Source organism: Octodon degus, unplaced genomic scaffold (genome assembly GCF_000260255.1).
Source record: "Octodon degus isolate 3935 unplaced genomic scaffold, OctDeg1.0 scaffold00026, whole genome shotgun sequence".
Lineage (NCBI taxonomy): Eukaryota > Metazoa > Chordata > Mammalia > Rodentia > Octodontidae > Octodon > Octodon degus.
In genome coordinates this window covers 8,340,251-8,351,475 of record NW_004524602.1, presented here as the reverse complement: position 1 = coordinate 8,351,475, position 11,225 = coordinate 8,340,251, and the positions used below count along the sequence as shown (strand labels likewise).

Genomic DNA, 11,225 nt, shown 5'->3' with positions numbered 1-11,225 from the left:
TTATTCTACTGAGCCATCTTCCAGCCCCCCTAAGCTCACTTTGTAGCCCATTTTGTAGTATTAAACTCTGAGCGATCCTCCTGCCTCAGCCTCCTGAGTACTGGAGAGCCTTAAAGTATTCTGCCTATTATGTTTGGTTGGTTTCTAATATTTGGCTTTGAATTTTGATATTTATGAATATTATTTTCCTCAATTCTAGTGGTAAATGCAGCATGCACTATGGGGAACGGTACTGCAGTCTTTTAGATAATGCTGAGCCTAGACCTTTGAAAGTTTTAATTTTGGTCCTACTGAAACTGATCCTTAAAAGTAATTTGGAACGTCAGTTTACTCATATATCTTTGAGCTCATAATGATTTCAGTTATCAAAAATAATTATTAGGGGCTGGAGAGATGGCTCAGCGGTCTAAAGCACCTACTTAGAACAAGTTCAGCGAAGCACAGGGACCACGGTTCAATCCCCCAGCACCACATGCCAGCCAGCCCGCCCCCTGGAGGGCTGAGCTGGCCACACACACACACACCCCTCTCTCTCTCTCTCTCTCTCTCTCTCTCTCTCTCTCTCTCTCTAATAAAAAAAAAATAAAATAATTATTAGTCATTCTTACGTATTTTTCAAACTATTTATTTGTTTGTTTGGTACAGTGTCTTGCTACACAGCTCAGACTCGTAGTGATCTTCTCATCTCAGCCTCCCCAGTGCGGGGATTTTTGACATGCGCCACCATGCCCGGTTTTAGTGTCTGGCATGGCATGCCTGGGGTTCTGGGGCGGGCATGGCATGCAGTACAGGGATTGAACTCAGATCCTTACACTTGCCAAGCAGGTGCTTAGAGTGCCAAGCTATCTCCCCAGCACTCATGTATTTTTATAATTTAATAATTTGCATTTTATCCATAACTCAAGAACATTTTTATTGTGTGCAAAGTCATACACGTTCTTTATAGACATTCCATACAAAAACAAGTGAGTTTCCTTCTATCCCTCTCCCAAGCCCACTGTGCAAAAGCTACAGCTCCTCTTAGCAGTCACTGAGTAGCTTCCAAGCCTCTTTTACCACATGTGTGAAACACCACTACACTATCACGAAGCACAGTGCTTTGTGGTCTGTCGGCCTTCCTGCTTCAATCTGTTCCAGTGTAAAGACTGGACGGGTCCCCAGAGTACATGCAGTGTTGTATTTTTGTCTGTATCTACTTGTTGTCTTTCTCACCAGTTAAGAGTGGTCTACTCACTCCTGTCACTTTACACATGAGGTAGCAAGGAAAGGGAATGGGAGGGCCCTGCTTGTGCGTAGCCACCACTGTGTGTTCCCGCCACCCCAGCTGAGGTCTCTTCTTCCATCCTCTTGCTACTGCAGGAACAGAGTTCAGGTCTGATACAGAAGATGGTAAGCATGCTAATTGGAGAAAAGAAATCTTTGCTACAACTTGCTTAACGTCTTTTTAACTTCAAACTTTATCTACAAAATCAGGCCAAAAATAATCATGTACAGAGATTTTAAAGTACTTGTGAGAAGTAAATTGACTATGTTGAAAAGTCACTTGGCTTCCCTGGGCAAGGGCCTGAGTTCAATCCTCGGTTCCATCAAAAAAAAAAAAAAAAAGAAAAGAAGAGTCACTTAGGAGGGCTGGCGAGAGCAGGGTCAGTGTGAGACGCAGAAGGTGACAGTGGCCCACATCCCTTAACTAGAGTCATGGGAAGGGGTTAGATCCTGCTGGCGTTGGGACTTCAGCCTTAACCATGAAATGATGCACAACCAGGATTTAAGTCGTGTATTTGTTTTTGAAGTAATGAGCAATTGAGAAGTGGTTTGTTTTGTTTTGTTTTAATTTTTCTTAAACTAATTTATGTTTTTCCCCACAGGATTAGATTTCTTTCCTTTCTTGTCGGGAGACAATCAGGTATGTTATGAATAAATCACTGTTTTTTAACTTGTATATTTAGAATATTTAAAACAGTAATATGTAGCCAGGAAAAAGAGAAGTTTCCTTAGAAAGTACAGAATGATCATACTCATTATTGTTTGGACTTTAAGAATTTAAGTAAAAATCTCTAGCTTTAGCAAGTTTCTTAGCCAAATACAGTCATGTTCCACATAATGATATTTTGGGTTTTTTTGATGGAACTGGGGGTTGAACTCAGGCCCTTGCACTTGCCAGGCAAGCGCTTATTCTACTGAGCCATCTCCCCGGGCCCCATGATGACATTTAGATGAAAACCAGATCGCATATATAATAGTGGCCTCCAAAGATTATACAGTACAGCTGAAAAGGTTCTGTCACCTTCCGTGATAGCCCTGTAATGTCATAGCAGAGCACATGGCACAGGTGTCTATACCCGTCGTGCATCCCGTGGTCTGAAGGCTCACGCAGTTCTGTGCGGTGCACAGGGCTTGATAACTGGTGAACACAACAGATTTTACTGTGGAACAGCTGCCGTGTACACAGTAACAGCTCAGATGTACTGTGTTTACTATCTCTTGATTGCATTGTTTCTCTTTCTGTTTGATTTAATTTCATGTTGTTGTGTTCATTGTGGCCCCAAAGCATACAAAATGTACTGCTAGTCCTGCCCCAAAGAGGCCACATCAAATCTTGACCTGGAAATGAAGTCACATGGTTAAGGGGCTAGGGGACATTGCTCAGTGGCAGAGCCTGTACGTAGCATGTGCAAGACCCTGAGTGCGAGCCCCAGCACAAGAAAGAAAGAAAAAGAAGAAAGAAAGAAAGAAAGAGGGAAAGAAGGGAGAGATGATTAGTTATTGTTGGCTTGGGCATGTCCTGTTCCACCTTAGCTGCTAACTCAAAGAACAAGGTCAGTGACAGAAACTGTCTGCTTCATTGAAGACAGCAAGACTAACAAAAACTGAAGAAGAGTGCATCAGACATGGAACAGTGTCTGAAAACTTGGATTAAAGTCCGAACAGAAGCACATCTCTCTCAGTGTCATGAGGATCACCACCATAGAAGTGTTGGTTTTCAAGGTTGAAAGAAAAGGTTGGGTCCCACTGCAATTTTTTTTCTTCTTCTTTTTTTTTTTTTTTTTTTGTACCAGGGATTGAACTCAGGACCTTGTGCTTGCCAGGCAGGCAGGCACTTATGCTGCTGAGCCATCTCCCTGGCCCCGTATACTACATTTCCGCTAGCTTGTGTTACCACCAGCGAGTCACCCAGCAGCACGATGCACAGATGACAGCCCCAGTGTGGACTGGACCACAGTCTTGGTTGGGGCAGCGTTGCAGGCAGTGAACAGAAACCCCTTGCAGTGTTGGAGAGTGCAGACCTCAGGTCTTCAAGCGTGTCTGTGAGCACACAGCCAGCACACCATAGGTACCGCGAGAAGTCGAGTGTGGCCCAGCACCCCCTCCAAGGTGCCCTTCTGAATTCCTGGGTCATCAAATGAAGCGCTGTTTGAAAAGTAACACATCTGCTGGGATTTTGCTGTTGCTGATAGTGTTCTGCACAGCCTCCTTTGATTGGTGATCTTTCTCCCAGTGTAAAACCACCTCTTTGATCCAGCTGGTAAATCGAGTGTCATTGGCGACTTTTAAGACTTACCTTGGAGAACCTTTGCCCAAGCTAGTGCTGCAACCAAAGAAGGTCCTGAAGATTCTGGTGCAGTTCTGGAAGGATTACAGTTAGGACTGTGTCCAGAAGCTCATTTAGGGCCTGGGGCCTGGCCCAGAAGTATGCTTGTCTGGTGTGTGTGAACCCCTGAGTTCAGTCCACAGCACTGCCAGATAAAAGAAACCCCTTAGCCTTGGGCTGCGGCCATGAGGGAATATATGAATGGCTTCTGGAAGAAGGCACTGTGGGTTTTTCCTGACTTCAGAGATTTGGCACAGATGCAGAGGTTGCGAAAACCAATAATATGGGCCGGCTAAATAACTCAGCAGATAAAAGTGCCTACAAGCAGGCACAGGGGCCCGGGGTTCAATCCTCAGGCCTGCCCTGCCGGCTCCACCCCCGGGGTGCACTCAGAGGGCAACTGAGACTGGGCGTGGTGGCGCCCGCCTGGAATCCCAGCTCTTGGGAGGCTGTAAACAGGCAGATCACTACCAGTCCAATCTAGTAGTGAGACCCTGGAGACCCTTCCCTAAAATACAAAAAAAAAAAAATTGTGGCTGACCGGTGGCAAATGATGTTAGCCTGGGTGTAGGTGGGAAGTGACTGATTGGGAGTTTGGAATTGACACAGAAATGCACAGCTAAAAAGAGCCAAGAGAAACAGAAACTGCAGGAGAATAGAAGTTCCGAGAAAATCCAGTGGAGTTTCTTGCAGACCTCAATGAGGTCCTTAAAAGTTTTCAACCATCAGTCCCAATATTGCAAGTTCATCTGTAGAGAGGAGTGGTGGTGGCACATTATCTTCTTACGAGCAAGCCTGTGATGAGCGAAGGCAACACTCCCAGCACAGCACGGCTGGCATAATTCTGCAGAGCCGCACCTCGTCAGGAAGCACCGCGGGCAGGTGGGAGCCCGGGAGATGATGCCAGCATGTGCGTGACGTGCCCCCAGATCTCCCAGGGCCCGAGATGTGGAGATGGAAGATAGCGGCACTGGTGACCCTGGGCGGGCCTAGGCTAGTGTGTGTTGCCTTTTTAACAAATTTTTAAAGTAAGCTTAAAAATTAGAGCTTATAGACTATAAAAAAAAAATTTGTACAGCTACACAATGTGATGATGTTTTCAGCTGTTATTTTAAAAACACTATTTAAAAATATAAAAGCTTAAAAGTTACATTGTTTAGTTTATTATTGAAGAAAGAAAAGTATTTTTAAAAAATTATTTCAGTGTAGCCTAAGTGCAGTGTCTGTAAAGCCTGGCCTTCACGTTTCCCCCTGCCCACGCCGCCTCACCCAGAGCAGCTTCTGGCCTTGGGCACTGCACGCGTTCAGTGCCCCACAAAGGCACTGGTGTCCCTTTCCCTGCCTTTCTTCTGAGATGCGTGCCCATGCTCAGACACTACGAGTAGGAGGCTGTGTGTCTGGGCGTGTGTGTGAGTGTAGCAGTTGCAGATCTGTCCTCAGGCCCCATCTCTGTCGCTGGGCAGCTCAGGACTGGCTCAAGCACAGCAGGTGGACCGTGCTTTGTCCTGATGCTTCTAAGCGTGTTGGAAATACAATCTTTTTTTTTTTTTTAAATGTTATAAGTGGGGTTTTATTTCTAATATTTAAGCAGGACAGGAGGTAAATCCAGATATAAAGATGACAAAATGGAAATACAATCTTGAGAATTGCTTGCAGTTCAGGTTGAAGCAGGCAACAATTTTAAAAATTCCAATTTCAGATATGAAAATGCCTGTCAAGATCAGTGATCTATGGGGCCAGGGAGATGGCTCAGTAGGATAAGCGCTTGACTGGCAAACGCAAGGATCTGAGTTCAATCCTCAGTTCTGCAAAAAAAAAAAAAAAAGATCAGTGATCTAGTCATTGTGCTACACTATATGATTTTTTGCAAAACTTCTCTTTAAAGATTATAGAAGCAAGATATACTATGTGTATTAAATTTAGGACTTCAGTCTGCCAAGAAGAAGGTGTTTTTTCCTGCCTGTAACAAGCTGCCTTGTCCTTGTTCCCTCCCCAGCATTACAACACCTCCCTGCTCGCAGCCGCGGCTGCTGCAGTCTCGGATGACCAGGACCTGCTGCACTCGTCGCGGTTCTTCCCATATACCTCCTCCCAGATGTTCCTTGACCAGCTGAGTGCAGGAGGCAGCACGTCCCTGCCTGCCACCAATGGGAGCAGCAGTGGCAGCAACAGCAGCCTCGTGTCTTCCAACAGCCTGAGGGAGAGCCACAGCCACACAGTGGCCAGCAGGAGCAGCACGGACGCTGCGTCCGTGTTTGGCATCATACCAGACATTATCTCCCTGGACTGAGCCTCGCCTGCTGCTCCTGAGGGAGTCAAGTGGGCAGGAGAAAGAGAACTTTATGCTGTTTTATCTTATTCTGTTTAGAAAAGTTCACAAGCGTGTTTCTTTTTTCCTTTTTTTAGGGAAAAAATTAAAAGAAATGTACAGAGAACAAAACTATATTTTCAGTTTTACTTTTGTATATAAATCTAAGACTGCCTGTCTGATAAAACACTTGTTTAAAAAAAAAAAAAAAAAAAGGAAAGAAAAGAAAAAAAGCACCCATAAACCACCTTCAGTACTTTTTTTCTGGATTCTGAAGATTTTTTTCATCATTTGTCCTATGGTTTTGGTTTTATTTTACTTCAATGGCATTATTTTATTTTATTTTATTTGCAATAACAGAAAAGGAATTGCATGTATGAAGTTTTTAATTATGGGCTTTGTTGTGGGGAGGGGGTGGGAGATAGTTTGATTTCCATTTTTAAAACATGACAGACTTGCATTTTGTGTGTGTGTGTGCGTGTGTGTGTGCGCTCACACATGTGCGCACCCACACCTTACCCAGCCTTAAGTTATAAGTCATCTGTCCACTGCATTCCCTATGTATTTTCAGGATGTAGTTCATGGGTGTGCGTGTTGTGTGTGCATCTATATGTATTTTTCTGTCCTCACTGTCCCTCTCCTCCTGAGTTTGCATTCAGTTCATGATCAGTTCCTTGCCTGCTTCTTTTAAAGTGCTTTGAAGGTCTTGACTTTACGTGTGAGTATCTAACAACTAGCCTGGTTGCATGTCGCTGTCACATACTCTCTGGCTTGCTATATAGCCCCTGAGAATATGCTCTCATGATACTGGAATAATACTATCTGGGTGAGGAAGAGGCTTAGCAGACCTGTGAGTGAGACACTTTAGCTTAGGTCCTGATTCTGAGCCCGGACTGCCAATATTGTATATTTTTAAGCAAAGTCTGTGAGTCCCTGCTCTTTTGGCCACAGGGTAACAGGTTCTTGTGTAAGATCGTCATACCAAAGTAGGAGGCAGAAATGGCTTAGAAAGCCCTGCTGCGGGTCTCATGCAGCTGAAGGAAGGCTGATGTCACCTCCGAAAGTAAGAGGAGTCAGTTATTGTAGACGTCAATCCTGTTTGGGGATACAGTGCGCCACACAGGTGGATCACTTGAAATTTAAAATGCGTTTAAACCTCAGCCATTTTTATTCTCTGGTTCCGAATGTTCTTAATTCCTTTGCCTATCTACCTTGTTTATTTTTTACTTTTTAATAGCAAGCATGACATAGGAAATTCATTTCTTAGGAATTCATGGATCAGTCTGATTTCCTCTTAATAGTGGAACATGTAAATATATTGAAAACTTTTTCAGGAAGTAAAGTGCCGAAGGGAGGGCAAAGTAGTTCTACTTTGGTCCCAGACGTAGGCGATACTGCATTCTCAGTTATGGGAATTGTGTTTCAGTTCATTGAGAGTCCAGGTTTAAGAAAAGCTAAAGCGGGGGCATAGGGACTGCCAGTTTTTCAGACTGGATTTCTTCTGTCAAAGCTGTTAATATTTTCAGAATTGATTAAGGACCACCTTTTCTTGTCATTTTAAACTTTGCCTTGTTAACAAAACGACCTACTTTAATCTGGGTAGAATTTAAAATGTCTATATCTTCGGTTGTATGATAAAATTAATGGTTCACATGACTGTGTGGCATCTAAAAATAATATCTTTTTACAGCAATCTCTGTTACTAAATTGTTGACTTGAATTTTGAAAAACAAGTTAGTGTCGATATGTATATGTGTGTGTGTATATATGTATTTATAACAAGTGTGTGTGGGTAACAAGTGAGTTTTACTTAGTCTTCCCCTATGCATGTGTATTTCACACATAAATGGCTGAGTCATAGTCACAAAACAATTCGCAATAAAAAAAAAAAACAGGTTCATTGTCAGTTAAAACAGGAAATAATTTTTTAAGTGAAACTGGTGTTGTGGTGAGTAAACACTTTAAAAACTCTTATTGCCATGCTAATTTAGGCCAATTTCAAGTAGTATAATTTGTGTCTAAATCTTTATGGGGCTAGAAATTACTAAAATTGTGGGCCGTTTTTTCTGATTTTACACTGTGATAAACTTCTACGTAACTACCTAAGATAAAGTGATAGGTTTGGGGGGGATTTTTTGGTTTTGTTTTCTGTCATTGTTAGTGGCCTGAAAATTCTTATCAATAACTTCATGTATGATGCTGAATTACTGTTTGAATGATCCAGTTGAAAACCTGTACCTGTATTTCCTATAGCCCAGTTCCAGGGCGGTGCAGGTTAATCTCTTACCAGCCTAAGGAAAGATTCAGTGGTAGGGAGAAATCAGTGTCTGTCTAGCGGCTGTGGTCAGGACCCCACAGAGACCGAACCATTCACTCGTCCTTTGATTTTAGTTCATTCCAATCTGTGAGGAGTTTGTCCCTTCAGTTGTTGAATTTCTAAAGTGTTGTATGAATTAGTAGTTATCTGTTGGTATCATGGTCCATAAGTTACCCCGACTTTCATGATCTGTCGTAATTATCAGTAGAGTCATGCACTACATCTTTATATCTTTTAATTTTTTTTTTAAAGCATATAGTCACTTTCTCTCTTTTTCTCCTTAGCCCACCCTCCCTCTCCAGCCCAGCCCAGGCCGACATTGCTGTGCTCTCTGGACAAAGAGCGATTCTCAGACTCTAGGCAAGTTGCCAGCAGCCCCGTGGCCTCGGTCTTTAGTGTGCATATGTTCGTGTTTCTGTACAGCACTACCGTGTGTGCATGCATGTGTGTCTATGTGCACACAGACTCGGCTGACTAGCAGGTGAAGTGGCTTTCGATTCCTATGTGGGCATTATTGGACACATCATTTTAAAAATACAGTCTGCAACTTAACCATGCCACACTTGGTGGACTAGTTTATTGTGAGAATTAAAATTTCCTGCTAGAATTTAGACTCTTAACAATTCCACATCATTAGTGACTCAAGGAACATTTGCTTAAAGTTTCAGAAATACCTTTTTAGTAGTTTCCTTTGAGAAAAGTTTGTGAAGTTGAAAGTATATCCTAGTTGTTAATAAATGTGGAATGAACATTATTTTGAAACAATTTTAATTTTAAATACAACTTACAGGATCTTCAAGATTGTTGAAAGCACATTTGAATTTATTTTAGTAATAATTTAGTTTTATCAATACATATTGAATTGCGTTTTTGTTTTGTTTTGTTTTATGGAACACAAAGCTTAGCTTTCAGAAAGCGGGAGGGAGACTAGCCGGTGGTCCCAGAGCGCGCTGCTGCTGTTTAATTAACAAGGGGAAAGTGTATATAGATAGATATAAAACTTACCATAAATTCCATGAACTTAAATCTGTGATTCATTGCCTTAAAACTTTTTCTCTTAGAATTTCCATACCGCATGCCAAACCAGTAAAATGGCTTTTAAAAATGTATAGTAGACCAATGTCAGTTTGTATAAAAGTTACCAAGTGAAAATATTTATTACATGCATTGGAAAAAAATTGTTTACTTATTGAATGTTACCTGTTTATGTAGAGCTCTTTAGATGTAATAAAAGAAAGCCTTCAGTTAATTTGTCTTCTGTCAAACAATACTGTTGGGGATACAAGGGACGGTCCCTGTGAGAAAAGCGATGATGCCCTGGGCTTCCAGAGCCCCTTTCAGCCAGATTTCAAAGCATGACGAGCACCTGATGCTCTTGCACGTGCTTTGAGGTAAGTAATACACGGCCATGGTTCTCTTTCTTGTTGAAAGTATGAGCAGCTCTGTAATAAACCACAAGTTCTGTTTCACTTTGAATCTGTTTAGTATCTCTTTAAGGTTTTTTTTTTTTTTTTTTTTTTTTTTTTGTTTTGTTTTGTTTTTTGAGTTTGAGTCAGTTTGAGTGCTTAGAGCAATGTAGCTTATTTTTATAAACTTATTTTTGTAAATGGCACAAGGTGCTGGGTAAACCAATCGACATTTCAGGAATGAGCTTCAAAATAAGGTGGAGGAGCTGAGTGCTTCTCCTGGAGTCACAGGTCCTCAGCTCACAGTCAGTGAAGAGGAGCCCAGGTCTTAATGACCATCCTGACTGTGTGCTTAGTGAGCCCAACTTTAGATCCCCATGGGACATGTGGTATTCATAAAACTTGCCTCAGAGCCATACTTGGGCTGGTCAGTGATAAATACAAACATAACCAAGTGGTAAGGGAAAGTACTGTCATTTATTATTACAGCCCAGAACTTCCGTTTTTTGTCCTGTCTGCTTCATCAGAATCTGTCACCCATAGTATTCCAGGTTGGCTTTGAAAGATTTGCTTCTCAGTGTCTGTGATTAGAGTCAAAAAGAGTTGTGGGTCTGGGCCCTTGCCTACCAGGGAAATCCAGCAGCCCTCAGGAATGCCTGAATCTTGTGCATCCCCAACCGGATTCCCATGAAGGTAATAAAGATGAAGCATCAGTACCCTCACTTGCTCTGGCCTCTTCAGGGTTCTGAGAGCAGCCCCAGACAATCTGTATTTCTGCTTTTGTATATCTTCTCTGTTTTGTTTTTGTTGGATTGTTTTATTTTTGGAGATAGGTTTTCACCATATAGTTCAGGTTGGCCTTGAACTTACTGTGTAGCCCAGGCTGGCCTTGAACTCGGTGATCCTCTTGCCTCAGCTTCCTGAGTGGTGGAATTACAGGCATGTACCACTATACCCAGCTCTATTTTCATCAAGCTGCCAAGTTGTGTAAACCTCAGAGCCTACAAAACCCCGCTCTGCCCCTGCACCCTGTAGACACAGGTCCCCACCCAGAGGATCCTGACTGCATGTAGATGAAGTTCACCGTCGACTCCCAAAACTCCTTTGTGACTCTTGGGAATTCCTGCTTACTCCTGTTGGCACCAACAGAACACTGTTGGCTAGTGTTCTAGTTTCCTTTTTAGGACCTCAGTTTGACCAGAAGCTACACAGCAGAGTTGCCCTAGACTTACAGTCCGTACTGTGTTCCCAGTACCTGGCCTTAGATTTGTGTCTTGTGTCGTTTCCCAGGAGAAAACTTTACTTCTTGGTTGGCTTCTCCTTAGGCATGAAGGCACCATTAGAGGCACAGCCAGATGCAGACCCATGAAAGGATGGAAATCCCTGGACTTGGAGCTGGCGCCCACACCCACCAGTGTTACTCCAGCCTCTTGTAGGGCTGTGCGCAATCTGACCGGCACCTAGAACCTCAGTCCCAGGTAGCACAGCCACGTACTTCTGGTGTGGCACTCTAGTCACTTAGGCTGGGCAGACTCCAGAGCAGCTGGGTGGCCACTGTTATTTTCCAGGCCTCTTCTGAGCTGGCCTTTGGCTTGCTGCCCACCC

At 43.0% G+C, this 11,225-nt stretch overlaps 2 protein-coding genes across 5 annotated transcripts in view; one reads left to right on the top strand and one right to left on the bottom strand.

Annotated features, from left to right (window-relative positions):
* The window catches only part of Pias1 (protein inhibitor of activated STAT 1), a 156,203-nt gene extending 146,740 nt beyond the window's left edge, over positions 1-9,463 (top strand). The window contains exons 13-14 of one of the 2 annotated variants that reach the window (XM_004628786.3): positions 1,866-1,903; positions 5,586-9,463. In XM_004628786.3, coding sequence (XP_004628843.1) covers positions 1,866-1,903; positions 5,586-5,879 — 332 coding nt within the window. In that variant the 3' untranslated portion in view covers positions 5,880-9,463. The remainder of the gene's footprint in view (positions 1-1,865; positions 1,904-5,585) is intronic. The other variant, XM_023712690.1, reaches the window with a different exon arrangement.
* Positions 1-11,225, bottom strand: part of Calml4 (calmodulin like 4) — a 31,496-nt gene that overhangs the window by 13,247 nt on the left and 7,024 nt on the right. The window contains exon 6 of one of the 3 annotated variants that reach the window (XM_023712693.1): positions 1,587-1,605. The exons of the other annotated variants lie outside the window; for them this stretch is intronic. The gene's annotated coding sequence lies outside the window, so the exon portion shown is untranslated. Of the gene's footprint in view, positions 1-1,586; positions 1,606-11,225 lie in introns of those variants that run through there. 3 annotated transcript variants of the gene reach the window in all.